Source organism: Xiphophorus maculatus, chromosome 20 (genome assembly GCF_002775205.1).
Source record: "Xiphophorus maculatus strain JP 163 A chromosome 20, X_maculatus-5.0-male, whole genome shotgun sequence".
Lineage (NCBI taxonomy): Eukaryota > Metazoa > Chordata > Actinopteri > Cyprinodontiformes > Poeciliidae > Xiphophorus > Xiphophorus maculatus.
The window spans coordinates 20,900,948-20,921,740 of NC_036462.1; the positions used below are offsets into that span (position 1 = coordinate 20,900,948).

At 39.5% G+C, this 20,793-nt stretch overlaps 3 protein-coding genes across 11 annotated transcripts in view; all 3 read right to left on the reverse strand.

Annotated features, from left to right (window-relative positions):
* LOC102229904 (electroneutral sodium bicarbonate exchanger 1-like) overlaps window positions 1-6,532 on the reverse strand; it is a 34,371-nt gene extending 27,839 nt beyond the window's left edge. For both annotated transcript variants that reach the window (XM_023325184.1, XM_023325182.1), the window contains exon 1: window positions 6,249-6,532. In XM_023325184.1, the coding sequence (XP_023180952.1) occupies window positions 6,249-6,293 (45 nt within the window). In that variant the 5' untranslated portion in view covers window positions 6,294-6,532. The remainder of the gene's footprint in view (window positions 1-6,248) is intronic.
* A 4,347-nt stretch (window positions 6,533-10,879) lies between these two features.
* LOC102217164 (class E basic helix-loop-helix protein 40) lies at window positions 10,880-14,407 on the reverse strand. The gene is made up of 5 exons (XM_005799856.3): window positions 14,001-14,407; window positions 13,849-13,912; window positions 13,501-13,608; window positions 13,039-13,162; window positions 10,880-12,872 (listed from the first exon to the last, which is right to left on the reverse strand). The coding sequence occupies exons 1-5, from the start codon at window positions 14,069-14,071 to the stop codon at window positions 11,953-11,955; spliced, it is 1,287 nt and encodes a 428-aa protein (XP_005799913.1). The 5' UTR covers window positions 14,072-14,407; the 3' UTR covers window positions 10,880-11,952.
* Window positions 14,408-17,218: 2,811 nt separating this feature from the next.
* The window catches only part of LOC102217419 (inositol 1,4,5-trisphosphate receptor type 1-like), an 84,452-nt gene continuing 80,877 nt past the window's right edge, over window positions 17,219-20,793 (reverse strand). For all 8 annotated transcript variants that reach the window (XM_023324873.1, XM_023324870.1, XM_023324872.1 and 5 more), the window contains 3 exons: window positions 20,338-20,498; window positions 19,481-19,642; window positions 17,219-18,443 (listed from right to left, as the gene is read on the reverse strand). In XM_023324873.1, coding sequence (XP_023180641.1) covers window positions 18,357-18,443; window positions 19,481-19,642; window positions 20,338-20,498 — 410 coding nt within the window. In that variant the 3' untranslated portion in view covers window positions 17,219-18,356. The remainder of the gene's footprint in view (window positions 18,444-19,480; window positions 19,643-20,337; window positions 20,499-20,793) is intronic.

A 20,793-nucleotide genomic window follows, 5' to 3' on the forward strand; every position in this document is an offset into this window, starting at 1 on the left:
ATCAAGAAATAGAGAGGAATTTAAAAAGTCCTGCTTCCTTTGCAGCATTAATAAGCCCTCAGATGGGCATATCTTCAAAATAATAATTCTTCTTTGGTCAAGCTGTTAAAATATTCAAATGTTCATATTTTTCCAAAAAAAACAAAAACAAAACAACAAATCTGTGTAATATTCCTTGAAAGGAAATCCAGTTTCTAATTAACTTTGGTTCCCTAAGAAGAAGCTGCTTCATTCTGGAAAAACACAAGAATTACACGCCGGTGATCTACTTAAAGGGTAGCTGACGTAGAGATGATGCTGCAATATTTTATACTACGACCAAAGACTTTAATTTTAGTTTCATTAGAGCACAAGGCATTAATGTCTTTTGTCCCTAAGAGTATTTTCAGATGTGGATTTGTCTTTGTTTTCTTTTCGGGTAATGGATTCTTCAGCCAATGTTGGCACAGGACTTGTTTTACTGTAAATAATGATCCTCTCTAATCAGCTCCAGCCAGCATCTTCAAAACATCTTTTCCTTTTATTCTGGGGTTGATGCACTCACCTTTCACCAAATCACATTTATCTCTTGGACACAGAGTCTGTCTCTTTCATGAACTGCATTGTACCTGGAGATTTCTATACAGTTTACTCTTGATAATTATTGATTGAACAGATCAAGGCGTCACATTTGGGTGTCTAGAAATGTTACTCAAGGATGAATCAGACCTGTGAAGGTCTACAGTTCTCTTCCTCATCTCATACAGAGTTTGATTTCTTTACATTTTTCATGATGTCACATATTGAAGCAGTGTATGTTGCGCTTAAATGCAAGGTTTTTACATGCACTCTATGAGGAGATTCAACCTTTTTTCTCAGACTAAACCTGTTTTAGTTCATTTAGGAAGCAGAAAGCAACATATTTGAAATGTTGCCTTAAATACAACCACAGGCTCTAATTAATTTAAATGCTGTGAACTAATTTATCAGAAGCTGAATCCAGTCCCAGGTTTTGCTATCATTGTTTGAAGATGTTACCACCTCATCTATGAATGGGGCAGAGATCATTTTCAAGGCAAAAATGCAACCACCACTTCATATTGTGCCACTCTATAGTACCCAGGTTTCATCAGCTAATCTCCACCAAACGCCTCCCTATTTCCCTACTCAAAGCCAAACCAGTTACTTGCTCCATGTCTGAAGCTTTCTAAGCTGACAGCAGGAACACAGATCCTGACTCTAACAACTGGGCCTGTCACTTCCTGAATAGAGTTTGGCGTCTGAGATCCAAGACTGACACTTCGTAACATGTCCTCAGGCAGCTGCTGCCCCCCTCGCAGCGCTGCAGTGTTTCCAACTCACTGCTAGAGACACAAGAGACACATCTTCACTCAGAGGAGGGCTGAACGTGAATGGATGAAAATAAGAGGTAATGGTATAAGCGAAGACAGGAGAGAAGAAGGCTGGAGAAGATGGAAAGAGAAGGGTGGCTGTTTTGACTGCTTCAGCCCACGGGTAGCATGAGTCACCTCATTCTGCTCCACACATACAAGTCTGCCTCTAATTGTTTTCTTTCTACAAATATTAGCAGGATCTATGGGTGGAAAACAGCAACATTCTTCACAATTAAAACTGCTGAATTGTTAATCAAATTATGAAAATTAAGTGTCAAAGGTGGTCAATGGTGTTTCTTAAAGGTTGTGTTTGTTCACTCAGATTCTCAGCAGATTTTTTACACAGACTGTTTGATCATCACAGCACCAAGAAGGTCAGGAAAACAAGGGGAAAAAAGGAAAACTGAACTTCAGAAAAGAGTCATTGATGCTTGTCAGGACAGAAATAGTTACAAAACCATCTTTCTTATTTATAGAGCGATTCTGTACAAATGGAGGAAATTCGAGGTCATTGTTACCCTGAGTATGTGAGCTCCTATAACAAAGACTACTTCAAGATCAAGGCTTTTATTGTGGGAAGTCTGAAAGAACTCAGTGTAACTTTTACATAACTGCGTCACATTGCCTAATGTTAATATTTGCAAGTTCACCAGTGGAAAGCGGAAACAATGGTGCGCATGACAAAGCCAGGGAATTTTTTTTATCATGCTCCCCAGACACATTTCTGCAGTATTTTAAGTTTGCAATGGATCACATGGACAAGGCAGGATGCTGCTTTATTAAACACTTTGTGATAAGACCAAAATAGAAAATTCTTTGGTTGAAATTTGATTTATTTTTTTTTCATTAATTCTTAAGGGAGGGAAAACACCACATTCCAACTCAGGAACCGCATGCCATCTATTAACATCAAGCTGATGGCTTGGTCATGTAATGCTCCATCTGCTCAAGGACATATTATTGTCATGTATGTTTAACAGGGTGAACTGGCCTAACATGATGCCAGGCAACATTATTGGTGCTGCTGTGCATGTTAATATGTCAGATTTGTTTTTTTATCTACAGGGTAATATGTAGATAAAAGTCAGTGTCACTTCTAATTTGCCAAACTGGACTAATTTGACAAAAATTTAAAAAAATAAAAACATTATTTCATTTAAGTGACATCTCCAAAATATAAGAGACATATGATCTTCTTGAGATTTTTCAAAACATGTCAAAGTTTCTCTGAATGAGTGTGAAATTATCCTTTCTAAAACCAAACTCCAGTCATGAGATAATATGTGTAGAGCAACAAATTGTTTCTAAAAGGCAGAATAGGGGGAATTCTGTGGTGGCGTAGGGGATCGCATGACCCACGTTTGGAGGCCTTGAGTCCTCGTCGCGGGTTCGATTCCCGGACCCGGCGATATTTGCCGCATGTCTTCCCCCCTTTCCTGTCAGCCTACTTTCACTAGAGCCCACAAAAGACCCCCTGGAGGGGAGAAAAAAAGCTAAATATATATTTTTATGAACAGTATATTTTTAATATAACACTATAATGTTACCAAAATTCTAACTTTGATTGGCTGACCTGTCCCTTCTGATGTCTCCAATCTGGCAAATGAAATGATCCTATTGAACTGGGCTCTGCTCTGGACAGAAAGAACCAAAAAGCTTGAGAAGAGACTTTTCCCAAGTGAGTTGGACTCAGACCTAATCGCCTTGTAAGTTTGCATCGTAGCTTTGCTACACTTGCCTAATTTTGTGTAAACGTCCTGCAGGATTTCTGTTTTGTATTTCCTGTACGTCTTGAACATGAATTCTGTTTGACTTTGTTACTTAATTGAAGAATAATCCCTTCATATTAAGGCCAGTTCTTAACCCACAAAGTTGTGCCTGTTTTGACATTTTCCCCTCGATATAAAACCTCCCTTTAATCTGTTGTTGTAGAGTAGAAAAAGTGGAAGGGAAAACCTTCTATTTTAAAGAAAACTGTTCAGGAATTGCAAGAAGCATTTAGTTTAGCCTCTATTGAATGAATGAAGTCACAACAGATGAAGTTAGTGAAGGTTTATAAAGTAGCTGTAAACTCATATGTAATGCTAAGTCATTCTCTTCTTTTGTTAAGCGACCAAATATTTCATTTTCTACTTTTAATGGTAAACCTTAAGTTAATTGTTTACATAAATGTAACAAATAGCAATCATCAAATTTAAAACAATATAAAGTTGTAAATTTTCAATGCTGTAAAGCCTTATTTTTGCCTTCAGGTATGCCACATAACTACATTCTTTTAATATACGCAGGGATATACTGAATACTACTTGCATACCAATGTGTACAGCTGTACTCTCCAGAGTTCACATTCAGTCAGACTTGCTTATGGATCGCTCTAGCTAAATGGGAACTATGCCAATAAACTGATTAAAACCCAAAGTGCAGGACACATGCCAAATAACAACTGTAAATGCAGTAGAACAGAGAAATGTAACAGCAAACACACATGGTATGTTAACGGTGCACAAGATATTTACACAAGACTATTAAAAAGTCAATATTTTTGGTCTCTGATATTAAATCACTCAGCTTTTCTTGGTTTAAGCCAATTAGGATCAACAAAAAGAATGATCCCAAAATGTCAAAATGCTAGAAATTTGGAAAAACAATCTAATCTAATTCATCTGCATCGAATTCAGAGGTCTACATACTTCCATTTGTTTTTTGTAGAATTGCATTTGAACTCTCAGAGGATTCGGATATGTTCCCACTGGCTTTGCACGGATAGTTTGCTGAAAATTTGACTCATTCCTCCTCACAGAACCGCTGCAACAGAGTCTAGTTTGTAAGGAGCCTTCCTCGCACACACCTTTTCAGCTCAGCCCACAAAATTCTAGTTTTGTGACCTAAGACATTTATTTTCTTGTGCTTAGGCAAATTTTCAACTAATTTAGTGGTTTGCGTCAAGTCATTGCCCGGTTAGAAGACTCGGTTTTGCTCAAGATGTCTTCAAATGTTCCTTCAATATCTCTGCATAATGCTCTTTATTTGAAAACTGCAGCTACAGTTACACATAAATATTCCAGTATGTCAACACTTTTTAAAACATTCACCACCAACAACTGTGCCACATTTAAATTAACTTAGATTGCCATTCTTTTCATTTTGGTGCACACTTTGAACTTCAAAAAATAATCTTTTGCCACAGACAGGAAAATGCTCAGTGAAGCAGTTAAAGTGTCAACAAAACATTTTAATCTCTGTCCTCTGGCTACAATTTCTAGATGTCTGAGGGAAATTCAGAATAATAATATGCAAATAGCAATGCACATTATTGTTTGAATTTTTTCAAATAATAATATGCAGATTGAAGTGCCATGGGAATGTCTTGCCAACATGCCGTTCAGGAAGGAGATGAGCTCTGAGTCCCAGAAACCAACAAACTCTGATGCAAACCCAGACAAAAGGAAAGACCTTGTGGAGATGCTAAAGTTAAATCCAGTAAATTGGAGACTTGAGAAAATATATCTAAAACATTTGACTTTGATGCAAGTCATAGAGTTAAAAAAGGCAACTATTTAAAATAAAGGAAACATACTGTATGGAGACGTCTGCATTATAAATGTTTTTTAAAAATCTTTGAATTTTGTTTTTAAAGTTATTTCTCTGGTTATTCTGGCATTTAGCAAACATAAATCATTTTGTCCTATAGCAGAAAAAGTTTAGTTTTAATTCATGTCTCATGTTTACAACCACTGTATATGCAATGGAGTTCACTAATGCATCTATTTTTTTTCTTTTGCCTTAACAATATCTTTTTTTGTGATATCCTCTGACGAAAATTGGTTTATCTGACATCTTTTTCAGGACCAGTTTGTCACCTGGGTATCTCATTGGTTATGGCTGTAATAAGTGGACATTACACCATGTTTCAGGTGAAAAGAGTTGCCGGAAATGCAGACTGCACAGTCCAGGTGTTTCAAATAGGCAGCCTTACACACATAACAATAAGGTTACATAACTTGCTTCCAGGGTGACGCTCAGAGGCTATTTCTCCCCCTGGTCTGAAAGCGGTCTATTGATATCTGAGATTCTCCAGCTCAGTTCTGGTTCTTCTCCATCTGCTTCCTGCACACAGACAGGATGTTAGTCTAACACACCATGATAACATGACTGTTGAGGTATAGCCTGCAACAAGTCCATTAAACTATTATGCAGCAGAGTGAAGTGGAAGGGGACCTAACAGGGTACTGGATGTCCCCGCTTCCCCAGTTTAAGTCTGTCATGCCATCACTGAAAGTAGAGAGAGCTCCTTATGAAACACGGTGAAGGAATGGCGTCAAGGTCGTTTGGGGGTAAACACATCTCCCCCCCAAAAAACAAAAACAGAATAAATAAATAAAAAGCCCAAATCCTATTCTCCTTCCTCACAACACGTGACCCCAAGGGACGAGCAGTTGACTTTTATTAATGCACAGAGTGTGTGCTCAGCGGACAGCCTTCTGTCCCTAATCAATAACTCTCTGCGCTCTCCCAGTAATGTGGCCATGACGTCTCCATCCAGAGGATAAGCGTTAATTTATGCCTGAGCGGTGGTCTCAGCAGCTGAGGTCCGCCTGTGCAATGCAACGTGATGCGATCTCAGAACTGATACACGTGCTGGCACCTCGCAAAAACAACATCAACAATCCCCATTCTGTCATGAGCGAGACACAGTTCAACACATCGCAGTCCTCAGTAACGTGAGGAGCGTCTGTAAGTTAATGCAGAGGGGAAATAGTTAAGACAATGTGAGAACTCTCCATTTCTGAGTTTGTTTCCGCTCAGATCAGTTTCAGTTGTTGGACGATGCACCTGCTCGCTGCGCTGCACTTTATGAATCAAAATCCACTTTACCTGGTAGCACAGTAAACTCTGCGGGTCGTTCCCGGACACGCTCATGGCTCCTGAGTTCACACTGCCGGCGTTCACTGAGTGGAAAGGTGACACTTTCACTGAGTCAGACTGCCGTCCGCCGCCGTCTCACAGGACGACCAGAAGGAGCGGTCACGGGCTTTATGCGGCCGCCGCTTTTGCCACCTCGCACATGTTGACAAATGACATCTCTTTCACATGACGAGGGAAATTATTATTTTGTCTCCCTCTGTTAAGTGATGATCTCCGAGCCGCGCCTCCAGCTCCCCTCCCCTCCTGTCCTGCCTGACAGAGCAGGATGCAGACAGCATCACTGCGCCCTGAGCCAATCAGAGCGCTGAGACACTGCTGCTAACCAGTAAAGCCAATAAGTCCATACAGCAGCTTCATCGTACACAGTGTTCACTTTAATAGCTTCAGCGTGTCCGCTGCTGGGTTGCCTCCTAAACCTAATAACTTAGAAACAAAGGCATTTATGTCCATGAATCTGGAATCGGTTGTCACAAAGCCAGGATGCTTTGACCAGGTGAACTGCAGTGAGAGTTATCCAGATAAGGAGAAAACATTGAACACCATTAAGCCTTCCTAAGAGCTGCCCATTTACCAAGTCCAGAACTACATTGATGACTCATCACAGTTAAGCTCTGTGTTCATAATTTCAGGAATCTGGGATAAAATGTTATCTATGGTAAGATCCCAAGGTCAAAACCACTTCAGATCAAAAAGAGCACGAAGGCCCTGCATACAGCCAAAAAGTCTCGGTGGTCCCAAAGACTTTTGGAAAAAGATTCTGTGAATGAGGGAAAAAAACCTGACATTTTTTTGTAAGGTTTGTGTCCTGATAAGATATGGAGAAATACACAACACATCACACAAAAACATTACAAAATTCAAACATGTTGGTGGTAGTGGGTTGTTCTGAGGCTGTTTTGCTGAGTCACAACCCTGATATGACCTGACACATTTGATAGAACCATGCATTTCAGAGTTATGTAGCAGAACAATGGTCCAAAGTCAACCAACAAGTTCATGTTTAAATAACAAAAAGTAAAGAGTGAAAATTTAAGTTCCAGTTGAAGTCCAAACCTGATGCAGGCTGAGATATTAGTCCAGAAATCCCTCCAATATGGCTAAATTTGTCATTATCTCCAGGTGTTTGGGTTTTGGTTTTCTATGGTTGTTTTTTTTTATCCTTGATTATTCATGTCAGTTTCAGCCTTGCTATTTCAGTTCATTCTTTTGTATTTGGTTTCTCAGTTTTATTCTTAAATTTTTTTGTGGATCTGAATTTAATTTTCTTTAATTAGTGTCAGACTTCTTCTTTGGTTTTGTTGTTCATTCATGTTCTCTTCAGTTTCCCTCAGCCTGCATGGTTTGCCCTCTTTCACAACTGCAGCCTGTTTCCAATCAGCCACCTGCCTCTTGCTAGTAATCAAGCTCTCCACTATTTAAGCTTCTCACTTTCTGCAAGCTCATCTGGTTTTCCCTACTTCTCTGATCATTGTGGGCCTATAGGTTTGTAATCATGGCTGTAAAATATCAAAGTTCATGATGCACTCAAAGCTACTATAATTTGACTTAAAACCTCAGACCATTTTAGAGTTAGCAGCTAACCTAGCATGTCTGTTTTTGAACTGTGGAGAGCAGCAGCTAATTGGGAAAATGAATATTAAGTCTAAAACGTAACATGATATCAGCTGAAACATAATCTTGAAAAGATGCTAAACTGCTTCTTTTTTATATGAATTAAAGCACTAAACAGTTTTGTAGACATGTGGCACCCACTAAAACAAATGCCTTGCTGTAGCATCATCTCATCTTGATCAGGACAATAGTCAAACATGACAACATTCCTTCAAATATATTCAAAAGCACGGCAGCTGGTGTTATTTCATTAAATTTACAGCTAAGACATATTCAAGACAAGACATTTAAAGAATGTACCAACTTTACTCTAGATATGTTGTCCTTTATTTTTATTAAAGCCTTCACTGTAAATAAAGTCTTACAGAAGATACTGATTAAGGATTTACACTGAGAAGAAAATGGAAAGCAGTCAGCAAGATGTGAGACATAGGTAAAAGAGAATCTGATTTATCTTATTTCTTGAAGGGAAATAATCATAACTCATAAATGTATTTCAATATTTTCAAATTCCATGGAGATAAATTGATATTTAGCAGCCCAAACTGTGTTAAATCCTACCTCACAATTTCATGGGACACCCATAGATGTTTTTGCCTGTCTGAACTGCTTGTTGCTCTGTGGGGGAAATGAAGTCACAATATTCTGGCTAATTGCTCTACATGAAATGCTGTATATTTGGAAAAGGTAAAGCAGCTTTAAGATGTGTGCAAGGCTAATTTCTTATGTTTCATAAATCTGCAATATATCATTTTAACCCATAAACTTAATTTTAGAAATCCTGATAAAAAAAAAAAGCTGTGTTACTATGAAAAATATTTTAATGACATCAGTTATTAAGGCGATTAGCAGTACAGCTCAAAATATTTTTTATATGATATGATGTAATGAATAAAAATATTTGATAAAACCTTGATTGTAGAAGTCAACTCAAGAATTAAAATGTCTATAAAAAGAAAAAAGGGAAACAAACAAAACCCCAACAATAATACTTTTTTGCGATACCTAACTAAATATAGACGTATAGAAATTGCGAGTTCATGCAGCAAAAATATTTGCCAAACAAGTTCTTTGATCCACAACAGGAAACCAGACAGAACTCATTCTAAAGCCTCGATCGCCCCCTTGTGGCGAGACGCAACTTAGTTCAAAACAGATTTATGTGTTAAAGAAAGTGAGTATTTTGCTAATATCGACAATGACGTCACGTTTTTTGACAGAAAAAAAGATGAAATAATAAAATAATAATAACAAAACCATATTTAAAACAGGAATGCCAGTCTACTGTATCCATGTATTATTTTGTATTTGAACTCAATACTTGGGTATGCTTTGCATGAATTACTGCATCAGTGCTTTGTGAAATGGAGGTGATCAGCCTCTGATTTTGCTGAGAGGTTTCTTTATTTGCGACCTTCAGGTGTTTCTCGTGGGGTTCAGGTCAGGCCAGTTGTCTGGTCAATAAAGAATAGTAACACCGAGGTCAATGAACCAGCATCTGGTACTTTTGGCAGTGAGGACAGGAGCCAAGTCCTGCTCTGGAAAACAAAGTCAACATCTCCATAAAGCTTATCAGCAAAAGGAAGCTTGAAGTGCTCTAAAATTTCCTGGTAGATGGTTCTGCTGAATTTCCACATCAGAAAACATCAGGTGGACCATAATCATCCTCATAATGTTAATAAGCCATAATCATCAAACATAAATGTAATATTTAAAATATTTCATTCTGTGTGTTATGAATCACCTCTTGACCTGTATTACTGATATAAATAAACCTTTGATTATATTCTTATTAGTGGGATTCCTAAATTGATCTGGGCAGATTCCCTTTCTCTTTTTGCCTCAGTGTAATGGAAGGAAGTGTGCAATATTTCACAGGAGCCATTTACTGGTCCTTTGTTCTAAGTATTTGGATGTTGGTGGTACTTTATTGACAGCTGATCAGATGCTGCTTGATGATGTTTTTATAAGAATGACTTTGACATATTCTATTCTATTCTATTTTATTCTGGACATTGTAATGCCTTTAAATGCCCAGCAGATGGTAATAAAGGAAAAATAACACATTAAGGTCAATCACCAGCTACTACAGCAAGTAAATAAAATATGAAAGTTCTAATAGGTTACACCAGCATCTTTATCACTCACTGATCTGCAATTGATTTAACACTTTTAAAATCAAAGAGTAAATGAGAACAGGCATCTTAGCCACCTTTATAAGGAATACAGACATGGAAAAAATGCACAGATCCAAGTTATGCATTGCTGGAGGTATTCAGTGTTTAAGTGGACAGGTCGGCAGAAACAGGTACAACTAGGGAGGACTTCAGTCTTACAACAGGTGGATATCTTGATCATGACCCCTTAACTTTATTGAGTACTTTATTCCACCCATATTAAAAGCAACTCTTTGTAGCAGTTAAAGGTCACAGTGATCATCAAACGGATCAATATCAGTCGAAGGAAAACTAATTCGAAGGTAATGATATTTCAGGTTGCTGGGATGACCTTTGACTTCAGATGACAACACTTTGAGAGTTCCTACTAAATGACAGTAGAAAAAAACACCTTGAGATGAGATGTTATAAGAAGTGGATACTTTCTACTGTTGTCAAATGCTTGCAAGGACAAGGACTTGCTGCAAAGTCAACAACCCGATGTATTCATCTGGGCCTGTGATTATGACAAATTATAGTGTTTAATCATTTTTGATTTAACTTGAGCATCCTTAATTAGATCTGAAGCCAAGTACAAAAACTAAATTGTATTGGAGCAAATGTAAAATTGCTTGTTTTGCAAAGTGGCTTAAGTTAACACTAATTTGGTTTTCCAAGTAATTAGCACATTAGCCAGCAGACGAAGCTAAAAGTCAAGTTTTCCAGGTGTGGCTTGTTGGGATGTATCTAATTGTTTTATTGTTATCACCCACATCTTTAATTATTAAAAGATACACACAATAAAAACAAATATCCATGGGAAAAATACTTTATTAATACACTTATGATTTATATCAACATTTATAGACAAAATATGTACATCAAACATCTCTCTTTAGGTCCCAAAATATAAAACCTTAAGTACCTCACTTTCTATAGAAAACTAGTCTTCTGGTAAAACTTACATTCACTTCACCCCTTCCTCAGATCTTTGACTCCAGGTTTAATACATTGTACAGAGAATAAACATCTGCAGTTTATCAGCTTCTCACAAGTAAAAGGCAACAGCAAGAACAAACACCGGGTTTGACTTGAGCAGAAAACACGTTGAGTACGCAGACCAGGTCCAGCACAGTGCTACAGAATGTACACTTTCTGAGTACACAACATTGTCCACACGCTGCAATCCCTCCGGCTGCCTGAGAGAGCAGAGTGCAAGCACAGGTATCAAAAATAGAAATATACAAGAAGTCTATGAACAATAATTACAGAAATCCCTCTCAGTTCATCAACACAAAAACAAGACATGTCACTCATTTTGGCCATGTAGTGGCCTATCCCTTCATCCACTAAGGCCATCTCATTACTCATTCTATACACACTTCAGAACTTCTGGGTGTTTAAAGTCATCAATATCAAGTTGAGAAAGGGCATTTTAGTGAACAAAATGGTGAACAAAAGACATAGGCAATAAACTTTGGGTGATTAATTACCACTATTTTGGTGCAAAACGTCTTTAAAGTAAAGTACAACATGGCAATTCTTTGTCACAACAGCTACATAGTGAGATGGATAGTTGTAGGCTTTTACATTTCCACAGCAGCATCTTAAAGACTTCTTTCTTTACATTCAACCAATATGTATGTATGTGCAGGGCAGTTCGGGTTCAAACAGTACATCTGTAAATGAGGAAAACCACTGAGCTTTAAACATTCAGCCAGAGTTTTGCATTCCTCCCAGTGTGAATGGGTACTATCTGACCTCCGGATGAGGAAAGGAGAAGATGAATGATTATAGATTAGATTACAAACAGCTCAGTCATGTCGTCCACTTGTTGACAGTGGCCATTAGAAAAGGCATTGTCCCTTCGCCTGTTCCTTCATTCCTCATTCTTTGGTTTCCAGGTTGAGGGGTGGTACCTGCTTTAGTGCCTGAAGGAGAGCAGGGGAGTCCATGGGGGTCTGAGATAGGACTGGGGCAGGAGAGCCTCCTCTGGGAGACAACACAAGCGGAGGTGGTGGTCTGTCACCAGACATGGTGGGTGAGGAGCCTCCCATGCCGGGGTAGAGCATAGGCACTGCTCCAGGATACCAGCATTTCTCCAGCATTGGTAGGTAGGCCGCAGCTGAAGGGGGGATGAGGTAGAATGGCATGCAGAGAGGATGAGGAGGGGGAGGTGGGTGGGTGGGGGACGTGCTCATGTAACTACCATAACCACTGGAGGATGATGAAATCGATGACTCTCCACTTGAAAGCACCTCATCCTCAGAAGACTCCACACGGGGTCGCTTGTGGCGCGGCTCATCGTCCTCCTGCTTGATGGCAGAGCTCTGCCTGTCTCCCAGCGGTCGCTTCTGCTGGCTGTCATGACCATAATAATCAGAGCGTCCCTGCAGTGCCCCCACTTCAGTCTTCTCCAGCTCCCCCCCATAGCCACTGTCTGTGTCTGTGTCACTTCCACTCTGCTCGCCACTCGCTGGTGCGTATGCCCGCTGGATAACTGGCACGCAGTTCCTCCCATAGCCCTCAGTGGGCTTAGGGGGCAAGGTGGTGGCCATCTCCTTGTGAGGCTGGCGCTGGTGGTAGGCCGGAACCTCTTCGGGTTGGGGGCTGTGAGGGGTGCAAGGTCTAGCCGGATTCTGCAGCACTTCAGCAGCCAGTTTGTGAAGATGGCCGATGAGATGAGTTGGAGTCAGGTCTCCATCAGCCTCATGATTGGCTAGATACTGGAGAATCTCCTTGGCACACATGTGGAAACCAGAGCGAAACATCTCCTCTGACTTCTCCTGGCTAACAGTGGGTTGCTCTGTAAAAAAATATAATTCAAGAAAACCCATGTGAGCAAATCTGCAAGAAACTGTAATTTTTGTTCAGTTGGGAATGATAAATTGTCGTAATGTCTGCACAATGCCACCTTTATACATTTGTTTGACGTATTATCTTCCGCATGTATGCAAATGTCTGTCGCTCACCGATTTGCATGCCACTCTGCAGAGAAAGGATCTTCTGCTGCTGCTGCTCCAGAAGAGAGGTGAGGGCTTTCACATGTTTTAGCGTGAGCTCTAAAACCACAGCCTTCTCCAGATGGCCCAGAGTCTGTGGAAGACACGCAAAGTCAGCACATCTTAACCGCTTATTCGAAACAGAGGCTAAGCTGCACAACTCCTGGGCATAAGGCTTCTTCTACTCTCCCACTTTCACAGCAATTCAGCCATAAGGCTGAGAAGATTCTCAGGTCATTTCCTGAATTTTGTTTTATAGCACATTGGCAACATGTTATAATAGGACACAGCATAATTGGGCAGCAGGCAAGTTTTGCGCGCTGCTGACGCACAGCTGTAATACCGCTGAACAACCACTAGATGGTGCATTCTACTCAACATTTGTGCATCCCATTCCCATTCTCAGTTGAAGCCACTTCAATATGAACTTACTGTGAGTTTCAGATGTTCGGGTAATAAATCTTTCAGCTGAGCGATGCATTCGTTAATCCGATCGCGCCTTTTCTTCTCGATGAGTCTGTGGGGCAGCTTGTAGGTGTCCTACGAGAAATAAACACAGGCGTTGCGTAAATCCTTTGTGTTTGCAGGGAGTTACACCCATAGGGAGGAATCCAGGAGTTATGTCACAGCAGAAATTGGGTCAACCATTTATGGGAACTGCTGCTACTCTAATTTCTTCCTTGTAGATTACGTGCAACAAGCTCTGCGGTCGGGTCGTAACAAGTTTGCAACAAGTAATAAAGTGAATAGATATAACAGAAATAAAAAAAAAACACAAACCTTGCTCTCTTCTCCCCTTTTTATCCCTCTTCTAGGCTTATAAACATACATTTGGAAATCCATCCTAAAGAAACAAATAGAGCGTACCCGTGAGGAATCTGGGAACAATTTAAGGGTAAAGGTGTCACGGTTTAGGAAGAAGTGTAACTTACCCCTGCACGTCTGACAGATCAGGCTGGTGTTTGGAGAGAGGAGGCGGTTGCTCGCTCGGGACTCGCTCCATTCTTTGTTCGGGTCCAAATATACGTATATAAATGTATCACCAATTCAGCCACAAACAAACACGCATTTATTTACGAGCAGTGTGAAGTACGCTAAAGCGCATCAAAAATGTTTCCGAAAATGTTTTAAGAATGTGTCATATTTAGAGCAGCTCTTATTGTAAGCGCTATCTGAGGTGCGTTCAGGTTAAGTCCATGTAAATTCCACGCTGTGGTCCCGCCGCAGGAGGAAGTCCACCCTCTCCTAGTGGCGCGTCGGGAAAGTGGGGGAGTACGGAGCGACGAGTTAAATAAACCCTCTGACTCTCCGCTCGGTCTGACCTACCTCTGTCACATGAGGCTCACGTGTTAAGCGGCGCTGTATCCTCGGCGGGGAGGACGGCCCACCTTTCCAGGGCGAGGCGCCTGAGTGGCCCGGGCGCTGCGGACGTCAGAGTGGGAGGCGGCGCGCCGCGGATCCCGTGTACCACCATGCTGAAGTGTATGGAAACAAGGCTGCGCAGCAAAGAGGGAAGGGCGGTGATGGCGGAGTATTCAGCGGGAGTTTTTGCGAATAGGTTACCTACCGCCAAGAAACACGTACAGCAAATAAAAGACTCTCGGCGGGGATGTTCTCTAGGATTGTTGCACAATGCATGATTGGGAAAGGTAATCAGTGGGAAATAGTCAACTGTTTGACTATTGTAGCACAATCAATGCAATAATTGCAATAACAACAATAATAAATTCTTGAAACTGCACAGCTCAAATAAGGGCGGGAGGATTCACGTGGACCTGTGCATGGACTGCTGCGTGTAATCCGTGTGGATTGTCATGAGGCGGTGCAGACTGTCACGTTGAGCTCCTCATGGCCCCAGGAGCCCGCTGACCCTGCCCATCCAGCTTATCCTGCACACGGTGGCTGCACCTGCCTGCTGCTACCCCAGGATAATAACATCCCTCCACCCAATCCGTTCTTCTAGTCGTTTATTTTTTATGTTTGAAGACCTTAGGTTTCTTACTTCAAAAATGCCTCACTTGTGTTTCCCTTCTAGGAAATATTGTGTCACATAGACCCACAAAGACCAAAATTATTCTAAATCTTTGAGGCTCCAATCATATTTAAAAAGGGCTAATTTGAATTTTCATATTGTTGTAGGTGGCAGCCACCCAAGCTGCCTCATCTACATCTGACAATAGAATTGTTAAAAAAAATATCACAAGTCCTTGTCTGCTAATTTAGGTGTTTTTGCATCAAGGCAGCCAGATGATAGCTTTCCATGTGCAATCAATAAATTGCAATGCATAATTTTTTTTTAAATGCAGGAACCTGCATTTGCATACATTTTTCACATTTGTGTCAAGTTAAGATGGAAGTGATTTCTAAAAGGCTTTACAAATCCTTGTTATGTGAGGATTTCGAGTCTCAAGGTGTTTAAAAAAAATTGCAATCAGCAGAGAATAATCCAGTTTGACCAGTCTAGAGATGGCTAAAGATTGTCATTTTTGGAAACCTGTGAAAGAGCCCTTGAGATTAGGCTTGAACTTAAATGTCATAAATTTCTGCGAATCTATCAGGTGGAAAAGACAGCAATCGAAAGCTTGGTTTGGGTGCAACTGACTTATCACTTATGACAAATGCAACTCATCCCACTCTTAATGGTGCACAGAGCCACGAGCCAAACTAAAGTCTAATTTTCCATCAAGTCACAAGAGGTGACCTTAAAATCCATGTTTTCAATCTGACACAACCAAAAGTGAAACTCCCCTCCCCACAACTTTTAAATTGCACAACTCCAAACTTTTGTTTTCTATGACACTCTCTTCTATGATTTTTGTGATCAAACATATGTATCCCCGTTTTAATAAAAGCTCTACTATTGTAACAAGATAATGAAAATATTTATTTCCCTGTAAGACTTTCAAAAAACCCACCCCACTGTAAGAACTCATCGGACGTCCGACTGATGGTGTTGCTGGAAAAGCACCAGAGACTGAAATAGCAACAAGGCAGCCTGGGGGCTGGGGGATTTGTTCTAGAAAGTTTTTTTAATAATATATAATCAAATCACATCAGTGACAACGTTCCTTAGGCTAAAACAGTAACCTGGTGAAATACCTTTAACTGTTGTAATAAGACTGAAATTGTGAATTTGAACAACTTTAATCTGATGTAAAATATCTAGTAAAAACATCTGCAGGCCATAAAGTGTATACACACTGCTTCTCATACAGTGGAATAATTTAGTCTTTAGAGAAAAAATTTTCTATTATTATGATGTTTGGATCGATACAAATTAGATATGAACTTATCTTTCAAAAAAAACAATCACTGTCGCAATCATTCAATAAGCAGAGTTAATATATGCATTAGTCCCATCTGTCTCAATGATTAAGAAACAAATTCCAAGATATCTGAACAAATTATATGTATTAAGGCACACACCATCAAGCCTGGCACTTTAATCTGGAGATTAAATGAATGTCTTGATTTTAATTGTGCTAAACATTCAGTCTTAGATATACTATAACCTTTCTTAGAGTATATGATGCCCAACCCTCTAACAAGGTCCCCCAGAGTTTTTAGCAGTGATCCTGCTAAAAAAGGTGGATTTGATTTTTCTCTTTATTTAATTAAATCATTTACTCATTTTCTTGAATGAAACTGCCACCAGTTAAGAATAAAGATGATTTTCTATAATATATTTTATATATTTAGTATAATATAGTTTATATTATACTAAACCAAAAGAAATCCATATAAAAAGTAATTAATCAACTTAAGTATATTCTTTAAATTTACATCTTCTAAAGTCTTAAAATTTCATATACTCAAAAAGTACACATCAATAAATAAGCACGCCTTCTTTACACACAAGAGTGCACTTCCTCATTTGTAGAGCAAAGCACATATAATTTACAAACTGTACTTTTCTGCAGACTTCTTGAGTCATTCCTGCCTTTAGCGGCTTGGAGAGAACCGTGGCACCTACACTGTCTACTGGTCAGCGGCTAAAATTTAACGATGCACTCAGAAGTATTAAAATAAACTGCGATGAAGCAACTTGTGGGGGAAATACCAAACCAAGCCTTAGTTTCCTTTTAGCATGACATTTAGTTTGGCGTCCTCCTAATTTGTCAGGCTGATTCAGACATAGGTTTTCACAGAGTATTTTACACACTTTCTTTATTTAAATAAACTCCAAGAATGGAATGTACAATTCAGACACAAACCGTCAATTAGTAGAAAAGCTTAGTTTGGTCAAGCAGCACGCCAAGTGACCTCATATACACTCAAACACTCAAGAAGGCATTTTCATGAGGATGTTTTACAAAGTAGTTGTGTGCTACAAAAATATCAGTGCTTTTTACTAAATAGTAAAAAAAAAAAAGATACATAATTCAGTGTAGACACACTAAGGTTTGTGTTTTACTATAAAGCCTCCATTAATAATCACAACATAGAGATATTTGTAAGGATTTTCACTGTCCCTCCCGGGATGTTCGCACTAGACATAATTTAAAGTAAAAGCTATGGACAGGTTTTTAAGAAGTCGAAGTAATTTTTCTTTACAAAACGTCTGAACTGCCCTACAACAAGCAAGGCCTCAGTTAGAGATAATAGGGAGTTCAGAAAGTGATAAATAATTACCTTGAAATTAAAAAGGGAAAGAAAAGACACTTAAGTTTTTATAATAAAAAAAAAGCCACAGTATGGGTAAGCTATTGTGATTGTCTTGTATTCATGTTTTAAATACAAAATAAGCTCTCAATTAACTCAAGTAACTCCAAAATAATTAATCTTTGTTTACACATTGCATATTATTTAATCCTATTGCCGTCAGATGAAACCAATTATTAAATAACGTGGAAAAGCAAATCTTCAAATCAACGTATGGCCTGAGTTTGCTGGTGCAACACCAAGGATTTGATCCTCGAGAAAAGGACACTTGACGAGAAAATCTCCTTCAGCCACAATGTGACTGAACTTTGGTTTTCAGGAGGGACAAAAGGCACAAAACATTCAGGGTCCTCAAGCTCAAGTCAACATGTTCATTTCCTTGACTTACTGGTTTGACTTTGCAGATCTCCAGGCGCTTTGTGCAAACTTAACCCACACAGACACGCAGATGCCGCTGAGGGTAACAACTTTCACCTTACATAGATACAAACGTGTCTGCTGAAGAGCAATATTTTATGAGGGCCAGGTGAACCATAAAGTCAGATATCCACCTGAAACAGTTGGACACATTGCCCTGACAGGGAGTGCTGAGGCACTGGTGAAAGGTGGACTCCCCTCCAGGGAAATCAGGCAGGCTGCTGGGGATTAATGTTCAGATGTGGGGGATGACCCAGAAGTCCCAGTCGTTGTTTTTGCTTCCTCTGCTCTGTCATCTGAATGGGGAAAAAAAGAAGAACAGCACAAAGGTGACATTTCAATTACAGAGACTTCTGTATTCTAGTATTATGACCTTAGCCACCTCGCATTGCTGCTGTCATACTGAGCTGTTTACACTGAGAAGGCAGCTGGTGGAAAAACTTTGTTAAACTAATAGACAGCAAAAAATTAAAAGAGTGGTGCCTTCTTAAGATTTTGCCAGTGCACCAGTGAACGTAAATAAATGTAAATATCCCTGAGCAGGAAGTAGAAATGCATCAAAGATGGGCTTGTAACCAGAATAAGACTATTTTCATCTTATAAAAATCAAACTCAAAAATCAAATGTTTTCTGATCAGAAAAAGCACCAAGCTAAATCTGATTTGGTTGACTGACTAGTTTCATCTCTTTAAAATGAAGCTCAGTGACACAAAGATAAAGAAAAAAAGTTTTTACTGTTTACCTACAGAGATTCTCAGAAGGGAAAGACAGAAAATCCTTTAACAAGTAATGCTTTAACTATGTTCAAAATCTTCTACTGATTTTTGATATAGTTCACATCAATGTCATCAACAACCAATGGGGAGGAATAGATGCTTGTGTTTTTATATTGTAAACTGAATGTGTAGACGCAGACATTTTCTAAAAATGAAGAAAAGTGCTCATTTAAAAACAGCTATCCAGTGTAGTGGAGCTGAGAACTTGGAGTAACTATCTACATACAGTGTAGAATATACAAAGAGACTACTGGTTTAGTGTCAATATAGTTGTGCTAACTCCGCTACACGTTAATGCTAAAGCCCATTAAGAATTTCAATTCCATGTTTGTATTTGAAAGCAATAGTAAAAACCCATTTTACAGTGACTGCTATATTACTGGTCTCTTGCTCACTTTAAGAGTTGTTTGTTGTTTATTAGTGTGGTATTTTGGCACGTACTGCTTCCCTACAATGGTGACAGCTCTACCAAAAAGGAACCAAAAGACGGAAGACGTTTAAATCCAGGGAGGGTGAGTTACATTACGAGCGAATCTGTAGCTCGGTAGTGCAGATACCTGCTCCTTGAGCTCTGTCAGCTGTCCAGACAGGTTGATTACTAGTCTCATGGTTGACTCCAGCTTCTCCTGCAGGTTCCTGATTTCATTCTGCTCCCCCTCTGAGTCACTGCTCACCAGGGACATGGCGCGCATCCGAGGAAACCAGTCCAGGTTGTGTTCCTGTGGATACCCAAGAATATGACCATTGTGTATTCAAAACACCTGAACAGTAACTTCAATCAGGACGTTTCCCTTGACTTTATGTAGTTTAGGGAAAAGGTTGAAATGTTAGGATCATAGTACAACCAATAAATCCTTGTAACATTTTGCTTAGATTTAATGTTAAACCACAGGCTCGTGTTTTCTTGATTTCCCAACTTCCTCTTTGGCTGCACCGGTCGGCTGGTACTGTTAAATGGTTATAACCAGCATGTTAAGATTAGAAAAGAGGAAGAGATTAGCACACTGGTGTAAACGTGCTTTTGTGTCATGAGCCAGGACATGTTCGAAAGTGTGAATCAGTAACACTAACGGATGAAAAAATGTTTTGCCTAACTGCCGTTGCCAAAAACGTGACAGAACCTGGTTATCTTTTGATTCACAACTGACAACATATGTGACTTAAGAAACTCCCTAGTTCCACAGAAAAACTTTGAAATAACTTAAAAAAAAATCCTTACAAAGTTAACCAAGCATATGTTTCTTAAGAAAAGATATGACACAATCAACCGTTCCCTTGCATCCTTTCAAGTAATTCAACCAGCAAATAATTTCCCAAAGTGCCTATATAAGACAGTAAGTGCAGCACGTTTCCAACAAATGAGCTTCCACCGTCTGCCAAGGAGGCACGGGTATTTCTGGGTGATGTTTTTTACCTTGATCATTTCTGCCACGTAGCTCTCGGGCCCTGTGTATTCTGTGGAATCTTTCACTTTTACCAACACTATGAAGTATAGGTAGTGCCACATGTTGTGCTCCTCTTTGATGTGCTCTTCAAACGTCACTGTCTTGTTGTCAAACTTGTCACGCTCCAAACCTGCAGCGCAGAAGGTGCAGTGTTGGCAGTTGTGTGTGGTTTAGAAATACAAAAAGAGAAACAAACAAAATTAACTGCTGCTGATGGCTTCTTATTCATTACTTTTCATTTTACAGAGTCAAAATTAACTTTGTGCCTCACATTTAATGACACAGCATGAAATATTTACTGAAAATGAAATACAGATGTTTGAATTTATCAGGCCTGAACAGTGGTGGTATTGGTAACACTGCTGCCTTGCAGAAAGAAGATCCTGGGGTCTTTCAGCATGGAGTTTGCATGTTCTTTCTGTGCC